General features: G+C 28.8%; 1 protein-coding gene across 1 annotated transcript; it reads right to left on the minus strand.

Annotated features, from left to right (window-relative positions):
- Positions 1-562: 562 nt before the first annotated feature.
- LOC113374742 (tubulin alpha-8 chain-like) lies at positions 563-979 on the minus strand. The gene has a single exon (XM_026614715.1). The coding sequence runs from the start codon at positions 977-979 to the stop codon at positions 563-565; it is 417 nt and encodes a 138-aa protein (XP_026470500.1).
- Between the last annotated feature and the right edge of the window lie 20,502 nt (positions 980-21,481).

A 21,481-nucleotide genomic window follows, 5' to 3' on the forward strand; every position in this document is an offset into this window, starting at 1 on the left:
TTGTCTGATAGTCAAATCAAATTCATCTATGGAATCGTTAGATTGTAATCTTCTCTAATGCCGAGAGATCATTTTGGGCTTCGTTAAATGCTATTTCTTCCATCCCTTTGTTGATGTACTAGTGTACAAATGCTCTTTTTGCATACATCAGATCTTTGTTCTTCAATTTGCTCGAATTTTTTTATAACATCGATACATCCCTTGGAGGCCGATTATTTAGACAACTTTAAAACCGGAGGGCACCATTCAACAAATTTTATGCATTTTTTCTGAAAGAATAGTTATGACAGCTTTTTCATCTTTTGACACGACATCTCCACGATAGAACATACAGCAACCAATATATTTACCTCTTTTTGTATCGCATTTTACTATTTGATTAAAATTCTTAAACAATTGAATTGTGATCTCGTTGACACTTGAAACTTCATACTGAGATTCATTTACTAAAACAATTGATGCATAGTCTAGAAAAGTAAATTTTCGGTACCGGTTCAAAATTTGTCTGAAATTCACCTAAATCGACGTTTAATTATCCATTAAAACAAAAAGAAGCAGTAATTCATGAAACCACTTGACTGATCAAACGATTTAAATTAGTGTAGCGGGGTCGTTCAATTCCTAATTTGGTCCGACAAATATCATAAATAGCTTCGTTATCAACCATAAATGCTACATCTGCTGCTGCAATAGTTGCATGTGTGATTAAAATGGCATGGTGGGATTCTACAACAGCCGTTGACACCTGCAGAGCTGGATATACTGCTACTTGTAACTTACATTTCTTGTGGTAGGTGTCAGGGAGTTTTTGTATTAACAACGATGAAAAGCCAGATTCAGTACCACCTCCAAATGAATGAAATACAAAGAAACCTTGCACACATGTACATTGTTCAGTTGAGCCGGCGCACGCAAAGCATAACATTTTTGACATCTCTTCCGATTGAATAGTGACCACGAGCGTAGTGACTGGCAGCATCTTCTTTAGCAGTTATCAAGTTATCTATTCTGAGAAGGTTTTCATAGGTTCCTACCTAAACTTCATCGATAGCCGTTGGCTCCAGGTCAACCATAATGCTCCTTGGGACCAATTGACCAATGACACTTTCATTGAAGAATGGGATATAGCATTATATTCTGTCTGCTTGCCAATTCGATCTTTTACTAGGATTAGCTAATATGCCATTCGGTTCAACACCGTCTTCAAGACAGTAAAGTTCCCATGTCGCGTTCCCTATCTGGACTACAGCTTGGCCAACGTGTGAATAGATGCATTCCCTCATTATAAATTATTGTAAAGTCTACCTAAAATTTGAAGTTATAAAATAAGCAGTGAAATATATAAAACTAAAATGACATTTGGTTTTGTTTTAATGATAATTATTTATGTAATGATATTATAACCAGTCTCAATCGTTTTTACCCATCTTCGGTTCATGGACTTTCAATAACATATACTTTTAAAAGCGAATCGATGTATCTCGATGAGGAGGACTAGCGTTTATAAGTTTTGTGCAACGATCGGCCAAGCCGTTTTTATAAATAGCAGAATAGTGAAAAAATTTTCGTCCACGCTTTAGCCGCAATTCTGATTTGATTTTGATAATTCAAAAACCGTTTGAAAGATACTGGTTGGGAATCGTGCTGATTAGTTTTCGGTAAAGATCGGCCGGGCCGTTTTCTTGTAATAAAGTGTTAAAAAATATTCTTCGACGATTTTTATGATTTTTTTTGACGGTGGACACCATAGTCTTATAGATTACACTAAAATATTACGGCCCTACGACAACTCGTTTAACTTTAAAATTCGTCAAAGTTTGCAAAAATTGGTATCGTTTTTTTGTATTGTTAAAATTAAATTTTATCGACGTTTGTTCAAAAACGCTTGAACCGATTTCAGAAATTTAAAAGCCATCTCGATGAGGAATATTGTTTCTCAGTTTTGTGCGAGGATCAGCCGAGCCGTTTCTTTGTAATTAACTGTTGAAAAAAAAAATTAAGCCGATTTTTATGGAACTTTTTTTGGCGATTTTTATTATGGTCTCATAAAACTTACTAAAATATTACGACCTTACGACAAGTAGTTTAATTTTGAAAACTCATCAAGTTTGAGATAATGAGTAGTTTGTTAAAATTAAAAGTAGACGATTTATTTGGTATAATGATAGAGTACTTTGTCTTAAAGAACATACTAAACCATTACGGTCCTACGGAAACTGGTTCAATTATAAAATCATTGATTTGTTGATATATATGTGAAAATCATATCTTACCGTAAAATGAATATAAAAAGATATATAAGTTCTATGTCATATATTACAAATACAACATAAAGCAGAGTATATCGTAGAATTCAAACAGAGTATAAGTTACATATTTCTACATAATTCAAATGTAATTATCTGTGGTCAAGCCTTGAACAGCATATCGGGCCAATACGCATTTTCTGCCTTCTTCAGGTACACCCAGAACATTCGCGAATTACTCATTTTTGTTGGCACTTGACCTGGCTGAAATGATCCAGGAAATTTCAACGTGGAAACATAAATATATTCACCCAAGTGAAACTTTAAATGGCATAGCTGGTCTTCAGCCTCCGCAATTACTGACACGTCTTTTGCCATTGGCCGGTTCAATCTTATTAAAAGGGTTAGAGTTGAAGCAGTTTGCCTATAGGTAAATGATACCATTTTCTGGCATTCATCCTCTTCAGAATCATAGTCAAAAAGCACTTCTAAAATTTCTTTTTCCTTTCCGTATGAATTCTTTTCAGCCACTGACGTATTTTCCATTATAACCTTAGGGTTCATTTCTGTTCTTTAAAGAACAATTTTAGTCTTCAAATAAATAATTTTTTTTTTGTTATACCACAAATTATTTATCGATATTTTTAACGATTTTTTGTTTTGATTTTCAAATCATCGATATAACGATCAAAGATTTTTGATTTTATATTTTCGATGACTAGATGCAATGAAGTGACAAATTTATAAATTTGAAAAATTAAATTATAACTATAATTGTCAAAGCACAATATCGTTGTGTGAAGTGTGAATACAATTTTCACTAAAAAATTCATTAAATTTTTTGAAAACTTATGTTTCTATTATAACGGTTTACGCAAAAATATCTCAATAAATATTTCAGATTTTTTCATAAATTATATATATATATATATATATATAATAATAATTATTATTATTATATACTCGTCACGTCAAAATTTCATAACTATCTTGGTCATATTAAGCGTAATGAAAACCTATACGTCTAAGTTAAGTTTTTAGATTGATGGATACCAATACCATAGCTTTTATCTATCAATTTCTTTAAAATTAAATTAAATGTTACATGTCAAATCTAAATGCAAGTAATATAAGATTATGTATCAATGAAGCACTGTAGAATTATTTAAATGGGATACATCAATTTAATGGTTTTATATCTTATATCGTTTATTATAATTAAATCAATAAAAAAAATCATCATCCCATTGATTTAATAATTGTGTGTGATACATGAGAATGACTCGATTAATATGTAGAATAAAATGAATATTATTTGTTACTCATTCAAATCGCATAAATTGAAATGTTAATGTTGAATGCATTATGCATATTGCGTGTAAGTCGATGCTATACATTTTGATATTGTATGCATTTTGTTTGAACAAACAATTTTTGAATACTACAAAATAATTAGTTCGACTAACATTCCTTTTTATTTTTACTATACATTATTAAAAAGTGTTTGAACAGAAAATTGACCTTGCAATTGAAAAATGTCCACAATATTTTTATTATGCACTCTGCAATTCTTCAGCAATTATTGTTTATCATACATTTTTAAATATTTTTTTTTTAAATTGAATAGATGCCCAGGCAAAATTGATTAATTTTGTCATTGAGGAATGCTAGTGCTAGCAAAATCAAAGTGTTGACTCTGTCGGTTTGATGATTAAATATGATACCTTATAAATTTTACATATATGTATATATATATATATATATATATATATATATATATATAATATGCACGTGACTCTCTTCTAATGCAAGCTCATGATATTGAATATTTTCTGATTTGTTTCATTTAAATTATAATTTATTAACAATTACAAAACTAATATAGAAACATCTAACTTAATATATATTTTTTTAATTTCATGTACATACAGATTTAAAATTTAATTTATTATATATTTTGAAAAATAATATATGTCAACATTAAATTATAACATTAAAATCTGTTTTAAACATAAGACCTCTCTTGAGTAAATAAGACAGACTTCTATAAAAACTAGATACAAATTTCTCATTAACATAAAATATTTAATGTATACGGAACCAAAATAAGTGGTAACTAGTGGTGAATGGCATCGTGCCTTAAGATTAATTTTACTCTAAACTTTGAAAAAATCAGATTTTTGAGAAATATTAAATTTTTGGAAAAAATTGATTTTTTTGGAAAAAAAAACTTGGAAAAAATTGTTTAGGAATTTTTGAACATTTTTTTTAAAGAAATCGCACTGCTTTAGCTGCATGGAGACGAAATATCGAAACAAGAAAAATATGTATCCGCACACGCACACGCACACACGCACACCCAAACACCCACACACCAACACATACAAACATTGTCTAAGGTATGCCAAAATGTTCAGACAAGGTCGTAAGGATATATAAACATTGATTGATTCGATTTTTTTAATTTTTGAAGTAAACTGAATTGAAGTAAATTTATCTAAAATCTTTCACAGTAAAATTTATGTAATTACCATATTCCATTCATGATCTACTACATTAGTAGAATCATTTTGTCTTACAATCAAATCAATCAATCATATCATAAATGCAATCGATCCATGAGAACAATGTCTGAGAATGCTTGAATGAAAGAAAAGCTCTATTCATATATTAAAACTGAGACTTTTTTTAATAAGTTATACTTTGCAATATATTTTATTTGCTACATTTGACTTTTATGGGCTCATAAAATTCTAATAAGTTATAACACTTCTAACAAATTACGTAAGTGAATGTAAGCATTTTTTAAGTAAGTCATACGAGATGGTTTTCTTTAACTTATGATAATATTTTCTTATGAATGCTGACATTATTTTGTTGCATATATGATAAAACATGAGTGGGTATATGAAAATTTTGAATCACTCTTACATTATGCAATTGCATATTAGCTATATTATTTAATTTATTATGCAGATTTTACATCTAAGCTGGGATTTTTTCAATTTGTGCTTTACCACTCGAAATCATGTTTTAAAAACTTATTTTCATTCTTGAATTACCATTAGAAAAAAACAACTATTTTCTAATTATTTAAAAATTGTATGATTTAAAGTATACTTGAACAATAATAATATATTTGAATAATTTACAGTATAAATCAAATAATGTTTCAGTTGAGAATTCTCTTCCTTTACACTAAAGACAAAGTTTACTACGTACACTACATTCTATAATCATAAATTTATTTTTTACAAATATTTTATGACACTTAAGTTTTATAAATTCTTCATGCAGGCTTTTTAAGAAGATTTGTTATATTTTTTCAATTCAATTATTCGAAAATCTGTTGAAGAAAACAATGAGCAGAAACGGTTAAGTAAGTTTTAACATTAAAGTGTTTAGGAATATAAAGGTCACTTAAGTAAAAAAAATTTAGAAACACTGGCATAAACTATTACCTATAAAAATAAAAATTAATCGAATTGCTATTTTTTATCTATTAAAACAAATTTGTCTGTGACTATTGACATTGCTTCATTCACTTAAAAATTTAAAAACAAGTAATTTGAGTTTCGTACAAAAACTCTAAATATTAAAGTAAATAGAGCCGGACATATGCACGTATTTAAAAATAAAAATGCATCAATTTTTTTACATCGATTTAAATAAAAACTACATACGGTTATACCTAGTTTGTTTTAATTTTTTTAAACACTTAATTTATTGTAATTTTGTGCAAAAAATCTCATTTCAATTGACTGATGCCTTCTATAAGTAAAATATGGTTCTACTTTTTTTCTCAAGTTTTAACTAAAAATGAATACGTCTCTGTAATTGTTTATATTTATTGAATATTAATTACCATCCTGTTTAAATAATTTATGATAATAGACGGGGGCGCGATATTGTATAAGTTTAAAATTTCAATGCTAATCGAGACGTGTTTTTTCTCATACCCATATATTGTTAAAAAATTATTTGTATTGAACAATTATTATGTTATCTTGCCGATTGCATATTTTATTTTTTATAACCGGTATTATAATTGAATAGTGATGATAAGAATTAATTTTATTCGATAAATCTCAGTATGGTTACAAAAGATCCGAAATGATAATTATATTTAAGTGCAGATAACAATAACAAATTAATTGCGATTAGTTCACAGCCAATATTGCGCATGATCATTTTTTTGCATAATTATGCGAATTACATAAAATTAACATTTTAACAATTTTGCAAATAATGAAAAGATTAAAGATGTCTCGTTAATGACTTTTTAGAATCCGTTGCATTGTTTGCCACAGTTCGTATTATACAGATTTCTATAATCTGTGCCAGAAATTAATCATATTTTTGCTATTAACTTCGCGAAGAAAAAGTTTATGTTGTTGACAGAAAATCTGGTTTGTTAATTTTCAATTTTATCTAATTAGATTTGCTTGACGTTTGAAGACAATAGTTAACTAATAATTTTACTGAACATTAGTTTGTTTGATGCATGGTATTTGTTGTCTTTTAGTTCATTTAGTTTAGACAGTGTAATTACTGAAAGTCACCTTTGTGTGCCGCTCTACCCTAATATATATTTATCATGAGAAAAGTAAAGACACAAAGACAAATTTGAAGTCAGAAATTGATAAAATTCTTCGCACTTATTATTAGAGTGATCTCAATTAGCTTGTATATCCCATTGTGTAGTATTTCTTAACTCGACTACACCTAGGTCCATATCATAAATGAATTCTATACAATTCGCTGAAAAGCTTCAAATCATTGTCAATCAATATTCACTAACAGATCGACCGAAACGAAAAAATCGGTCGAATTATTATTAGCAAATGCAAATATTTGATATCACTTACGTTTCGACGTATCACGTATATTGCGTAATTTTAATTTAGAGAAAATAAATAGCCCGGACACGCCTTGAATTTTAAAACGGAAACCGAAATCATTACCACAATTCAAATACTAACAGAAACAGACAAACACTCTAACAGAAGAGAGCAAGTGCCGATAATGTTAATGTTAAGACCGTGCCATGAATTGCTTTGCCGACTTGAATGAAATTATTCAGGACATGTTTCGACACTTGGACTATTTTGTGACAGAATTATTATATAACGAAAATTTCTAATCAATAGCGAAATTTTATGCAATAACATAAACAAACATTTAACGAAATGCAGCTTAGTGCGAGGTCGTTCGGAGAGTGATAAATTGATTCACAACAGATTTTGTGATTCTACCGCCAAAGCCCGATATCAGACGACTTTGATGTCAAATTTCCACTTAAGGTTTAAATCTCAAATATAGCCTCATGTGAAAATCGCCTCTCGTGCACATATATAATGAAAATGTCAGCAAATACTTTGATTATAGTTAATTGGCCATAATTGATTGGATCATATTGGATTGGATCATATTGAATTGGACAACTGCTGGGTTGCAATTACTGAACGGTCACAACAATTACTGAATGTCCTAAGTATATGGTCTTTCAGAATACTACCCCATCGTTGTCCTATCTATTTCATGGATTTCTTGATTAAAAGGCAACCCAATGGTTGTTTTCTTCTAATTGTGATGATATATTGCAACTTATTGCAGAACTATAACTACAGATATATAACAAAGCTTATATCTGGACAAGTCCAATTTGTCGCCAAAAAGTTGGTGGCTTTTTAAATAAGGAAAGCGATCCGCATCATTTTATTACCATAGATGACACAGTGGCTTTATTTAAAAATAAGCTAGTTTTAGTAACGTTTTTGCGATTGCATAACATGAAGATAATCAGAATCATGTCAGAAGTTGAGCGTCATTGTGACAATCTTGTTGCAGTCAATGAACTTATATGCCAGTACTAGTAATTTTAATCAATGTTATTACAATTATCAGGTGTTTGATGGAATTATTTATTTAATTTTGTTCACTTACGGACAAATAGAACAAATACCTATACAGTGGACAAAATGACATAGTACCATTTTTCAAGAACTACAGGGCGGTACATTCGAGACCAAACAAAAAAGAAAACATACCTGGAAAAGGTGATTGGTTTTTAACTTTTACTAACTAATTACTTCTAAAAACAGACCAAAAGATCCACTGGTAAAACAAGAAACTTGTATTTATTGCAAAAGATAATTAAGATAAGTAAAAACGATTTACGATTATATTATTATTAAAAAATAAAGCAATGTCATTTTTTACGTATTTTTCCTATATAAGAAATTATCAATACGTTTTCAAATAGTATTTTGCAAAAGTCTGCAGTCGCTTTTTTTCAGGAAAAAACGACGAAAGGTCAACTTTTGGTCCAGATAGACACACAAATTTTTGTAATTTTGGTGTTAAACGATTTATCCTAATTATAGAAATATGCATTGTATTTTTCTAAAATTTATCATCAGTCCCTTTTTGCACCAAAATTATATTGTATGTAACTTTGATCTGTTTTTTTTGAGAGAAATATTTATCAGCAGAGATCGAATAACTATTGATTGAATTTTTCTTTTGTAAAATTGTTTTTTCAACTTAATTTACATTTTTTATCGTTTACACCTTTCCCAATGTAATAGTTGGTTCTTTATACCATACCCACATGCCAGCTTTTATAGAGATTATATAAAATACTGTTGAAGCTAACTTAAAAATATTAACAATATATACAAAACAATGAAATAATGTATACCTAAAAATTATAATCATTTATCATAAACTATATAAAAGAGCACAAAACCAAAAAATACTAGCAGAAAAAAAACATTTTGCATAAATTGTTAATACTTTTACGTTTATCTTTTTAGAGACGTAACAACATTTAATTTGCTCGTTTTTGAGATAATGATGGTGGACCGTTTTACCCACTAATCTTTAAGCCCCGCTCTATCCTGTACAAAATATCTAAAAGCTCTAGTTTACCAATTTAGACACATTTGACGAGGAACTTTCCAGATTTCAGATATTTCGCAAATTATTTTGTCACTATTTTTCGAATTATTCGAAACTTGAGATTTTCGAGATTGTTAATATTTTTTTAATTATAATCATACGGAGTCAAAAAATCATGAATGCAATTTTTAAAAGTAAACGATTTTTCTTTATAAATTAACGAAGTATTTATTGAGAACTGTTTAGTAAGAAAGTATTTAGTGAGAAATATTTGTTAATTTTATTTCGTGAAAATTTTAATCAAAATTTTGATATGATTCAAAAAAACTTTTTTTGAGTATATTTTATATTAAGTTATGTATAAAATTTTTGGTAATATTTGTTGAAAGTACTTTGTTTGGTTGCTTTGAAATCGCTTTAAAATTGATAAATCAGATTAGAATATGTTCTCTATCATGAAGTAAGTCGTAGAACATTTTTTACGTTCGGTAAATTTATTCTTAATAAAATAAAAAATGACACGTACACTTTTTTCAAATATTACCTTTTCTAATTATCGCATCTCTACATATAATTTAATTCGATTTACATATGTTGTTGAACTCATTGGTTCTCATCAGTAATGTATGAAGAGACAAAGGTAAAAATACACGCTATTAAGAAAATACAATTCATACTTTCTATATCTGGATTGATAATTATATTACTTTTACTCTTAATTAAGAAAATATGATTACAAATTTTAATCTGTGTTATATAAGACATTTATGAATAGAACATTGAACTTTAAAAGAAGAAAAATCTTGTTGCAATTGATTCTGATATTCGTTGGACATTTTAAGTAATGTTATTAATGATTATTTTTTACTTGTTAGTTTATGATTATTGTTGGTTATTAATGTGATTAGTTTAAAAGTAAACATTTCAACATTTATATATAATAATTTCACTAAAAATATTTTTTCTTAAAAATAATATTAAAAAACATATTCAACGTTACTAGAATTAAAATGATTTCAAGCATTTTCTGAATAAGAATAAAAGAACTTGTTTCCCAAAAGAAGAGCTATTATTTTGAAATAAAAGAAAAACTATCTCCAAGCTTTTAGCTCAAAAATAAATTTAAATATAAACCATTATAAAAAATTGAAAAATTGATATTTATATATTAAAATGATAGTACAAACCCAAATACCGTATTTGAATATTAATAGAACGCTATTTGGGAGGTATGCTTATTTGTTAATGATCATTTTTAGCTGACTATTTTCTACTGAACTGAAAGATATAACTTTTTTTTCTTCTATTCTGATTTTAATTAAATTCAAAAGTTAAGTTTAAACAGTTAAAAATGTTGAACTATTCGTTTCTTTAATTATTAGGATTCATCACTAGCAAACATAAGAATATGGTAGAAAACAATTTATTTCAAGAATATTATTATTTGGCAGTGTTAAAATCTTATTTTAAAATCGTCAAAACCTATAAGGAAATATTTGTTTTATTTTATTCGCTACCAGTATTATAATTTTTAAATAATCTAATTATGTTTATTGAGTTTATAATTATAAGTATATATCTGAGCATTTGTATTCGACCACAAGGAGTCAATATAAGTATAGGGTGTACCATAAGTCTATTTAATTTTGAACGCTTTTTTAAGTAAGTGCATCCATTAATAAATACATAATCCATAATTAATTGTCCTTCATCCAGCATCTAAATAATGAATCATCCAAAAATATTTGCACTGGAAGACTGATCCTTTAAAATTTATCATAAAATAATGATCTTGGAAATGCATGAAATTTATCATAAATTAATAAGCAAGTATTTAAATGAAATGGTTAAAAATTTGTTGAGTAGTATCATTAATATTTGCTAATAATTGGAATATTTATTAAGAATGAAATGAAATCGTACTGATTAGTTTTCGGCAAAGATCGGCCGGGCCGTTTTCTTCTAATAATGTGTTAAAACATTTTTTTTCGATGATTTTTATGATTTTTTTTCGACGTTAGAACCATAGTCTTATAGATCATACTAAAATATTACCGCCCTACGGTAAGTCGTTAATTTTAAAAATTCTTTAGTTGACATAGAAATTAAACATAAAATGTTAATTGCAAATTAGAAGATTAGGATTCGGAGGGCAGAGTAAGCCATTATTGATTCAAAAAAGATTTAATGCAACTCTTGTTTTTACTTTCATGCTATGATAAAAGTGCTACATCAATGTCTAAAATCCAAATTAATCCTACAATTTTCTGCTAGAAAACAAAGTTTTTTCCTATGAGTTATTGAATCGGTCAGAAGAAACAATTTTAGGAGGCCAAGGCCACTAGATCAGACCATTTGCGAAATTTGCCATTGGAAGTGAATGAATAACTGACACGATACATTAGTTTTGACAAACTATTTTTCACCTTTTAGTGTTAGTGGATCTCTCGTAGTTGCTGCAATGAATAGTGCGTAGTATTTGCCGACTGTTTAATCATTGAGGATATTTTTCACTTGTAATGTACAATTACACATTGGAAAATGACACAATAAAAATATAATAGTATTATTATTAATAACTAGTTTAACTAAACTGGCTGTTTGGTTCAAAGACTAATCTAATAACTCACTAAAAGATTTTGAGATATAAAAGTAGTCTTGAAACCAATATGGATATATGGCATATTTTCTTGGGGTAGCAAAAGTCCAACCAACATAAACATTTTGTAAGGATACGAAAATAAAATTCTTAAAAAATATTAGAGTCATTATAATATGTCCCAAATTGGCTGATTTAACAAGACTCCAATATACGAGTATATACAGTAACAGAAAAAATCAGAAGACATCCAAAAACAAGACAAGACTGGAAAACCGAACATGGCCTTTAAATTTAGTAGAGCCAACATGTAATTTAGATTTTATTTTCGGAATTTTCTCCATCTAATTTTCAAACTAAAAAATGACTACCATTGGGTAGCATTTTAAAATATTATCCTTACACATTAGTCATCAAGATAACTGAATACCTTTCCAGGCATATTGTAATAACATGGAATTAAAAAAATAGTAACTAGATCGGTATGGTTTTGCACCTTAATGCCAATTGTCATATAAAATAGAAAGTATAGAAGTGAATTTTGCAAAACTTCTATAATGATAAGAAACTTTGGTTGTATGGTTGATAAGAAGTATGGTTGATTTAAAGTTGTACAAAAATTGCAAAAATAAATATTTTTGATTACCAAATTTTATTATCTCCAAAAATTCTAGTATTTTCAAAACCCTGACTTTGGACCTGCCCTCACCTAAACTTAATGGGCTTATTATGAATATAAGCATTTTTGATTACCAAATGCAGTTAGCTTCAAAAATTCTAGTATTTCCAAAAGACTTTGCTTTTGGAGCTGCTTTTACCAGAACTCAATAGGCTTTTTATGATTCAAAAAATAATTATTTTTAATTACACAATGCTGTTATCTTCAAAATTTATTATTTCCGAAACCCTGCTTCTACCAAAAATCGGCTTATTATGATCCAAAAAATAATTATTTTTGATTACCAAATGCAGTAATTTCCAAAAATTTTAGTATTTTCAATTTTTTTTCTTTGGAACTGCCTTTACTAGAACTTAATGCGCTTATTATGATTTAAAAAATAACCATTTTTGATTAGAAAATGCAGTGCCAAAAACTGTAGTATTTCTAAAATCTTTCCTTTACCAGAACTCAATTGGCTCATTATGATTAAAAATTTAAGCATTTTTGATTACCAAGTGCAGTTAGTTCCAAAAGTCCTAGTACTTCTAAAATACTCTGCTTTGGATCTGCTTTGTATCAGAACTCAATTGGCTTATTATAATTTACGAAATAAACATTTTTAATCGCCAAATACTGTTATTTCCAAAAATTCTTAAATTTCCAAAACCCTGCCTTATTAGGAGCTGCCTTTACCACAACCCAATAATAATTTAAAAATTAAACATTTTTGATTTCCAAATGCTGTTATCTCCAGAAAATCTAGTATTTCCAAATTCCAGTTTTTGGAGCTGCCTCAATCATATCATGATTCAACAAATAAACATTTTTGATTACTAAATGCTAATATCTTCATAAATTTTTGTATTTCCAAAACTCTGCCTTTGGAGCTGTTTTCACCAAATCTCTAAATTCAATGGGCTTTTTTTAATTTCTTAAAAAAATACAGATTTATAGACATTGAGATTTAGTCAAAACAAACATTTCAACAATTTCAATGAACGAAATAATATTCAGGCACTTTTAGAGTTGCGTACCAATTCACTACAATCTTTTCCTTCAGCTTTCTGTGCCATGCCGTTATCTTGTCGTCTGGTGATGAAACGGCCCAATAATGCGTAGAACATATCTATTGCATATATGTTAGCAAAACTAAATATATTTATATAATATAAATACCAATACCGTCTCGTCGGGCGTCTCATTTCGTCCGTGAGTACATATTTGTTCGAAGCGTTTTCTCTTGTCAACCTTGTTGGCGCATCGGAACAATGTACCTGTGCTTTACGCTCATTATAAATAAAATGTCACATATCTCGTTGAATGATAAATAAAGAAATAAATAAATAAATAATGCATAATTTACACAAAAACCACGCCCGACGCGGTTTTGTTTGAATGAAAACTTTCCTGGTCGGCGTAGATTCGTTCGAATTGAAATTGAAAGTCTGTCTGAATAATCTCGCGAGAGAGCTTAGTATTGATTGTATTATATTTAATACTTAATTGTTTCAAAATTTATTTGAATAACTATAAGAACTGCTCTATTTTTTATGATTTGCTTTGATGCATTTTCCACTAACTACCCTGGCTTTATTAGAAGGCAACCCAAAAGCTGTCTTTTCTCTTTGTGATGAAATTCTTACATACTTTTAATTATGGTTTCAGCATTACATTGAAAAGCTTTTTTCACTTCGAAACATATTTGTGTATATATTTACAAATGAAACTACTGCTTTATATTAGATTGTACGTTGTGCAAAATTTGAGCCTGACACCTTTTAATTATGGTTTCAGCATTACATTGAAAAGCTATTTTCACTTCGAAACATATTTGTGTATATATTTACAAATGAAACTACTGCTGGATATTAGATTGTACGTTGTGCAAAATTTGAGCCTGACACCTTTAGGTTTGATAATGATAATATTCATCAGGATATTTCAGTAAGTACACTGAATTACACAAATCTTTTCAGTCTTAGGATTTTAGTAGCAGTTTCGTAAAGTTGTTTCAAAACAACAAGTTTCATCAAAATTTTGAAAGATAGTATTAAATTTTCATAGGCTTATAAAATAAAATTTATTTGAATGATTTTTTAGTTTCTACTTGTGATTAACAGCAAATCTACAGATATTTCCATTTACTGCATACATGTTTTTTATGAATCAACCAGCTCATGATTTAGCTTGGAGCAACTAGAGCGAGTTCCAGGACTTTGTCCTGGAATCTCTGGATGATGTTTATGTTGCTTTTATCCCGAAATATTATGCCATATGTTCAGATTGGTTCTAACACAACTTTGTAGATTATCTTATTATCCACCAAAGCACAGGATTTTCGTCAAGTTGTCCTTTCTTTCATATGTATGTTTTCCAGTTTAGCCTCCTCCAGATGTAAGCCTAGAATTATATTTGCTCCGTAAATCGTTATTGGTGAACACTTTTTTTTTCTAAGTATAAATCAAACCACTCTAGAAAAAAGTTTCATTAGAATGGTGACAAGAAACACTTTCTAAAAGTGTGAACTTTTTAAAAGGACGAAAAATGTCTGTTTGGCTACTGTGGCAAATTACAAGTTCTCATGAAATTTAAAGTTTTAATAGATATTTTGTATTTTGAATTATTCATATATTTTTATACGCTTATACTCTCTTGCTGAATTTATTACTATTTCCTTTCATATTATTATCATTCCAACAATAATTTTATCAGTTTTAGTTTAAATTCATATTTTCAATTTAGGTTTGTACATAGTTGGTAGAAAGCATTTTTTTTATTATTTCAGTAATTTCTTTAACTGGTTATTAAAATCGCAAATTTGCTTTTGTGAATATATGCACATTAAGCAAAGTGGGACTTTTGAATTTTATTAAAAAATTATAAATTAAATATTACCAATGATAATGTGGAAACAAATATAGAGAAAACGTATAGTTTCTTCTTTTTACTTTAGGTTTAGATTCTGTGCAACAAAATGAAATAGGATTTTAGTAATATGCATAATATGTTTATAAAACATTCGTTTAAATTTTACAACTTGAATATCTTGATTTCAACGTTAACATCTTTAAATCTAGAACTTATTGAGAATTTTATTTGAATTTTGGTGTAGTAAAATAAAAGCATATGAATATAAAAATAATGATTTTTTTATAATTGCTATGAGTTAATATATATGAGTTTACTACGTAGGCTCAAATCTAGTTTTAATTAATCGTCATAACAGCGGTTAAAAATTTGAATAGATAATCTATGACTTTTTAAGATATGGATTACGAATTTGACATTGAACATAAATTACTGTAGATATTTATAAAGATAATTTGTTATTGTTGTATTTTAATTTTTTTAATATGTTTTGATTTTATGCTAAATATTTTAATTTTGGGGTCGAACGGAGTTGCGCGGGTACGATAAGTTTTACGATAAAATATTTTAATTACACTGTTTGGTAAATGAGGTAATTAGATCAAATAGTACTAAAATATAGTTAATAATAAGTTTTGCATGTTTGTGTACCTATTTATCTACAATATTGTTGTAATTTTACTGAAAACTTCCAAGTGCTTTCAATGCTAAACATTTTAGTGGTCTTAGAGTGCGGGTCTTAGAAGGATTGTTTCGATTTGAGCTGGAACACCAACTTACTTATTTACCAAAATATTAGTTAAGGTACTAAGTTATATGTTACTTAAATAAATAAATATTTGAAATAAATATTTAAAGTAATAAATTTAATAAAATGTGTCGATTTTTCAAATTTATCAATGGTATTAAAATTGACATATGGAGGCTTCGAAAATTTAGAGTTGAAATAAATTGATGTGTTGATCATTTTTCATGCATTTTTCACTTCCCGTAGGGTAAGTTATAGTAATCGTCCAAAAATCGAAATCAAAAATTTTTACATTTCTCGACGTTTTGAAGGTTTCTGAACATTTTGGCATACTTCAGAAAAAATGGATGTGTGTGTGTGTGTGTGTGTGTGTGTGTGTGTTTTGTATGTCCGCTTTTTTTCGTCCACGTTTTCGAGCGCACGGATCAACCGATTTGTATGGTTTAAAAAACATTCGATTCCTATTGATAAGGAGATGTGCTGATTAGTTTTTGGCAAAGGCAGGTCCAGCCGTTACGGAGATATGGAGCAAAGAGTGCAAAAAATAGAAAGCGAATTTTTGAGAGAACGGATCAACCGATTTGAATGGTTTAAAAAACATTCGATTGCTATTGATAGGAGATGTGCTGATTAGTTTTTGGCAAAGGTAGGCCCAGAGGTTTCGGAGTTACAGAGCTAAATTTAAAAAAATGGCTGTTTTTGAGAGAACTAATCGTCCGATTTAAATGATTCAAAGAACTTTCTGCTTTTTTTCAACAAAACAATTGATTTTGGAAAAAAAAATTTTTTGTTTCTAATTTTTTTTCAAAAAAATTTTTTTGTAATTTTGGACTAAAAATTCAAAAAATCACCCAAGCTAAGCACAGTCTAAGCGCCACTCTGGTACAAATGTTTACCCAAGTGCGTTTAGACTGTTTGTGTACTGGAGCACTTTTCCAATTTTGTGAAAATTATTGAAAAATGTGAAAATGCCGCCAAGCTGAGCACAGTATAAGTGAAAATATCGCACAGAATTATTTGCAAATGCGTTTAGACTGTGACTATGCGGGAGCACTTTTTCAATTTTGTGGAAATTTGGCAACTATTTTTTTTTTTTTGGAATTTGATTCGAAATGAAATGACGATTGTTAATGTTCTGGAGGTGATAAATTGATTTATTTATAATTACTTTCCGTAGGGTAAGTTATAGTAATCGCACAAAAATCGAAAATGAAAATTTTTATATATCTTTACGTTTCAAAGGTTTCTGAATATATTGGCATACCTTAGAGAAAATTGATGTGTGTGTGTATGTGTGTGTGTGCGTGCATTTGTGTGTGTTCAGATACAATTTTCGTCGACGATTTCGGGAATCGGGATGAAGCAATTTGAATAATTCAAAAACATTTTACTTGCAATATCAAGATGAAGATTTGATGAAATTTTTATGAAATTAGGTCTAGCGGTTTCGGAGATCTAGTAAAAAAAGTAAAAAAAAATAACATTTGGCGGTCAACAATAATCATTAGACATTAGACATATGCACATCAAATTATCAGATATTTTATAGAGATTTTAACAATGAGTATACATTTTGTTAACATTCCTATGGGTTCCGTACCAATGCTTATGCGTTAGACAGCGACGCGGCGCTTACGCGCTTCGATATTTAGTCTCTATGCATTAAAGCAGTACGATTGCTTTGAAAAAAAGTTCAGAATTTCCAAAATATTTCAAAATAAATTTTTCAACAAAAAGTAAGTTTTTGTCAAAAATTTATATAGTTCCTCAAAAATCTATTTTTTTTAGAGTAAATTTTTTTAAAAAATGTTAATCTTTTCAAAAAAAAAATAATTTTTGGTACGGGAAGTTCCAGCAATTTGCCTTAAGGCACGATGCCATGCGCCCCACTAGTTTACACTTAACATCAAATCAAAATCAAACTTAATAGACAACTAGTAGAATAGTGTTGGCTAGTTATATGCAAAAATTGATTTTACGGTAAAAGTATTTGATAGTTTGTAAAAACAGTCTTCACCGGTTTATGAAAATTATTGGACATATTTGAAAAATTAGACAATCCTTTGATAAGAGAAAAATTATTTGTTTATTATAAAAATTTGGGAGTTACAATGATTAGTTTTTTGTTTGAATCATCTTAAAATTATTAATGCAACTTACAATGATACAAAATATATCAAACAACGCGCAGAAGAAATGATGATATACTAGCTGTAAGTGGAATTCTGTCTTAAGGCAATTAAGGCATCGTGCCTTAAGGCAAATTGCTGGAACTTCCCGTACCAATTTTTTTTTTTCAAAAAAACGATTAACATTTTTGAAAAAAATTTACTTCAAAAAAATAAGATTTTTGAGAAACTATAAATTGGACCAAAAATTACTTTTTTTTGAAAAAAAATTTTTTTTTAAAAAAAAAATTTTTTTTTATTTTTTTTTTTTTTGAAAAAAAAATGTGTTCTTTATTTTGACATATTTTGGAAGATCTAAACTTTTTTTCAAAGCAATCGTACTGCTTTAACTGCATAAAGACGAAATATCAAAGCGCGTAAGCGACGCGTCGCCGTATAACGCGTAAACATTGGTACGGAACCCATAGGACTGTAAACCAAATTTATACTTATTGTTAAAATCTCTATAAAATACCTGATAATTTGATGTGCATAAGTCTAATGATCATTTTTGACCGCCAAATGGCATTTTTTTTTTACTTTTTTCATTAGATCTCCGAAACCGCTAGACCTGCCTTTATGAAAATTTGATCGGTTCTTCACCTTGTCAATATAAGTAAAATGTTTTTTGAATTATTAAAACCGGACGCTCCGTTCTCTTAAAAACTGAGTTACCGTTTTCGGCACTTTTTGCCCCGTATCTTCGGAACGGCTAGACCTCCCTGCGCCAAAAACTAATCAGCACGTCTCCTTATCAATACAAATCGAATGTTTTTTGAATTATTCAAATCGATTGATCCGTGTTCCCGAAATCGTCGACGAAAAATTTGTATCCGCACATACATACGAGGTGTGTTCAAAAAGTACCCGGAATTACTAATAATTAAATTTCGCGGGTCTGGAGTGTCTGATTGTCAAAATTTTTTTTTATTGTGTTGGTATACATGCCCCTAAAGTATGATGAAATTTTCAGCTATATTCACTGTTCACTTTGTCTGTGGTAGTCGCTAAGGTTCGACGTGTTTTTCTGAGCTCGGCGATTTTTACAATGGAAGAATTGAAAAGTCAAAGAATTTGTATTAAATTTTGCGTAAAAAATGAAATAAAGTGTTGCAAAGTGCAAAAATTCACCAGATATGGCTCCGTGTGACTTTTTCCTATTCCCAAAGTTGAAGAGACCCATGAAAGGACGGCGGTTTTCCTCGATTGAAGAAAATCGCTGAGAGTGCTCAAGGACATATCAAAAAGTGAATATCAAGGGTGCTTCGAAAATTGGAAAAAACGCTGGCATAAGTGTATTATATCTGGGGGGGACTACTTTGAAGGGGACCACATTAATGTAGACGAATAAATAAATATTTTTTTGAAAAAACAAAAATTCCGGGTACTTTTTGAACAGACCTTACACACACGCACATACATACATACATACACACACACACACACACACACACACATACATCCATTTTTTCTAAGGTATGCCAAAATGTTCAGAAACCTTTGAAACGTAAAGATATATAAAAATTTTCATTTTCGATTTTTTTGCGATTACTATAACTTGCCCTACGGGAAGTTAATAATATATTACTTATATTGTTTGAATTATAATTTAATAAGAATTAGTAATTGCATAAATATATTATTTAGTACATATTTTAAAAAATTAGTGATGCAATTAGACAGGTATGAATTAAGTTTTCCATTTCGATTAAGAAATTTTCATATATACGTTTATTCTAAACATACTAAACACGTATTTATTTTTGTAGAAATTAGAAAATTATTGATTTATTGATTTCATTTCACCTTCAAGGTCTGTATCAAACAATAAAGAATTGATCATTTATAAATTGTTATGCTTATTTGAATGAAATTGCAAGCTATTGAAATTAGTGACTTATATTCTAAAAACGATTAAATTTAAAATATTATGCTTAATTGATTTTGCAAGCAGAGAAACTATAAAATAACGTATGCATTTGTGATACTTTGAAACATTTTATTTAGCTTTATTGCTAAATATTGAATTTGCAACTTCAATATAATATGTTCATCCAATAATCATTGTTTAATACATTTTTTTATTTCATCATATAATTTACAGTAGTCCGATGGACATCAAGTAAATTTGTTGATTTATGATACAAAAATTAACAGTTGTCTGAGCGAAAATTAATGAATGCTTGGAAAAATGCACAGTTGTGTATGCATTTTTCCTTTAAATGAGAGCAAAAGTTATAGGGTTGCGTGATTTATGGGTTAAATAAATTTATAGGCGTTTTTCTTTTGTATCTCTTGGTGTAGAGTATTTAAAACATTACTCTGAGATTTCTTATTTTCTGTTTCGCGTGTATTACAATACTGTTTACTACTATCTCTGTATCCATCAGTTTTGAGATGAGTTTCAAATAATAGAAATGATGGCTTATTTCCCAACTGTGGGAATGCAATCAAGTATTCCAGCTGCAATTTCTTTTGTCCCAGGTTATCGGCAATTATCGACGGAAATCCTTCGCACTTTTCGTGAATATCAACTAAACAACCATCAATGGTGTTTAATTAGAAATAAAAGAGAAGTAATACATCCTTGGATCTTATTAGCACATTCTCCGTACCCGCCTAGCCGACGATGTCGACCTTGTCGTTTTGTTTTGAAATAAAAAAAAACGCTTTTTAGCTTTGATAAATCAGTATTGCGAATGATGTGCATTACAATTATAGTACTCTATGATGTCCAGACGTCGCCAACCTGGATACACACACACATACACACATTCACACATTAACACACTTCGAAAATTATTTTATTGAAAAAAATTATACTTATAAAATTAACTCATTAAAACCCAGTAGGTAGGTGCCATATAATTACAGATTAAAACAATTTAGAAAAAGACAAATGTTTATAAAACATTAAAAGTATTAACCCTTAAAAAATCCAAAATATGCATTTAGAAATATTTTATACCAGCGGTCGTGAAACTTTTTTAATTATTACCCCAAATTATTTTTGTCTAAGATATTATCCCCATGGCAAAAAAAGATTACTTCCATACAGGCAAAAAGTACGTAGCAATTACAGTAAATATCAATTAAAAGACATACTTTTTGCCCCCAAAATTTAATTTTTACCTCCAAATTTTTTTTACCCCATTCGAGGTAATTTACCCCGTCTTCGACCACTGGTTTATACAATGAAAGAGTTTCACGTTTTATATGAAAATTCATACTTTATGTCATATTTGTGGTCAAAGTTGTGTCTAGTTTCCAAAATGTTCATAATTGAAC

This window comes from Ctenocephalides felis, unplaced genomic scaffold (assembly GCF_003426905.1).
Source record: "Ctenocephalides felis isolate EL2017-DRISC unplaced genomic scaffold, ASM342690v1 CF-g0.4_SCAFFOLD_01886, whole genome shotgun sequence".
Classification (NCBI taxonomy): Eukaryota; Metazoa; Arthropoda; class Insecta; order Siphonaptera; family Pulicidae; genus Ctenocephalides; species Ctenocephalides felis.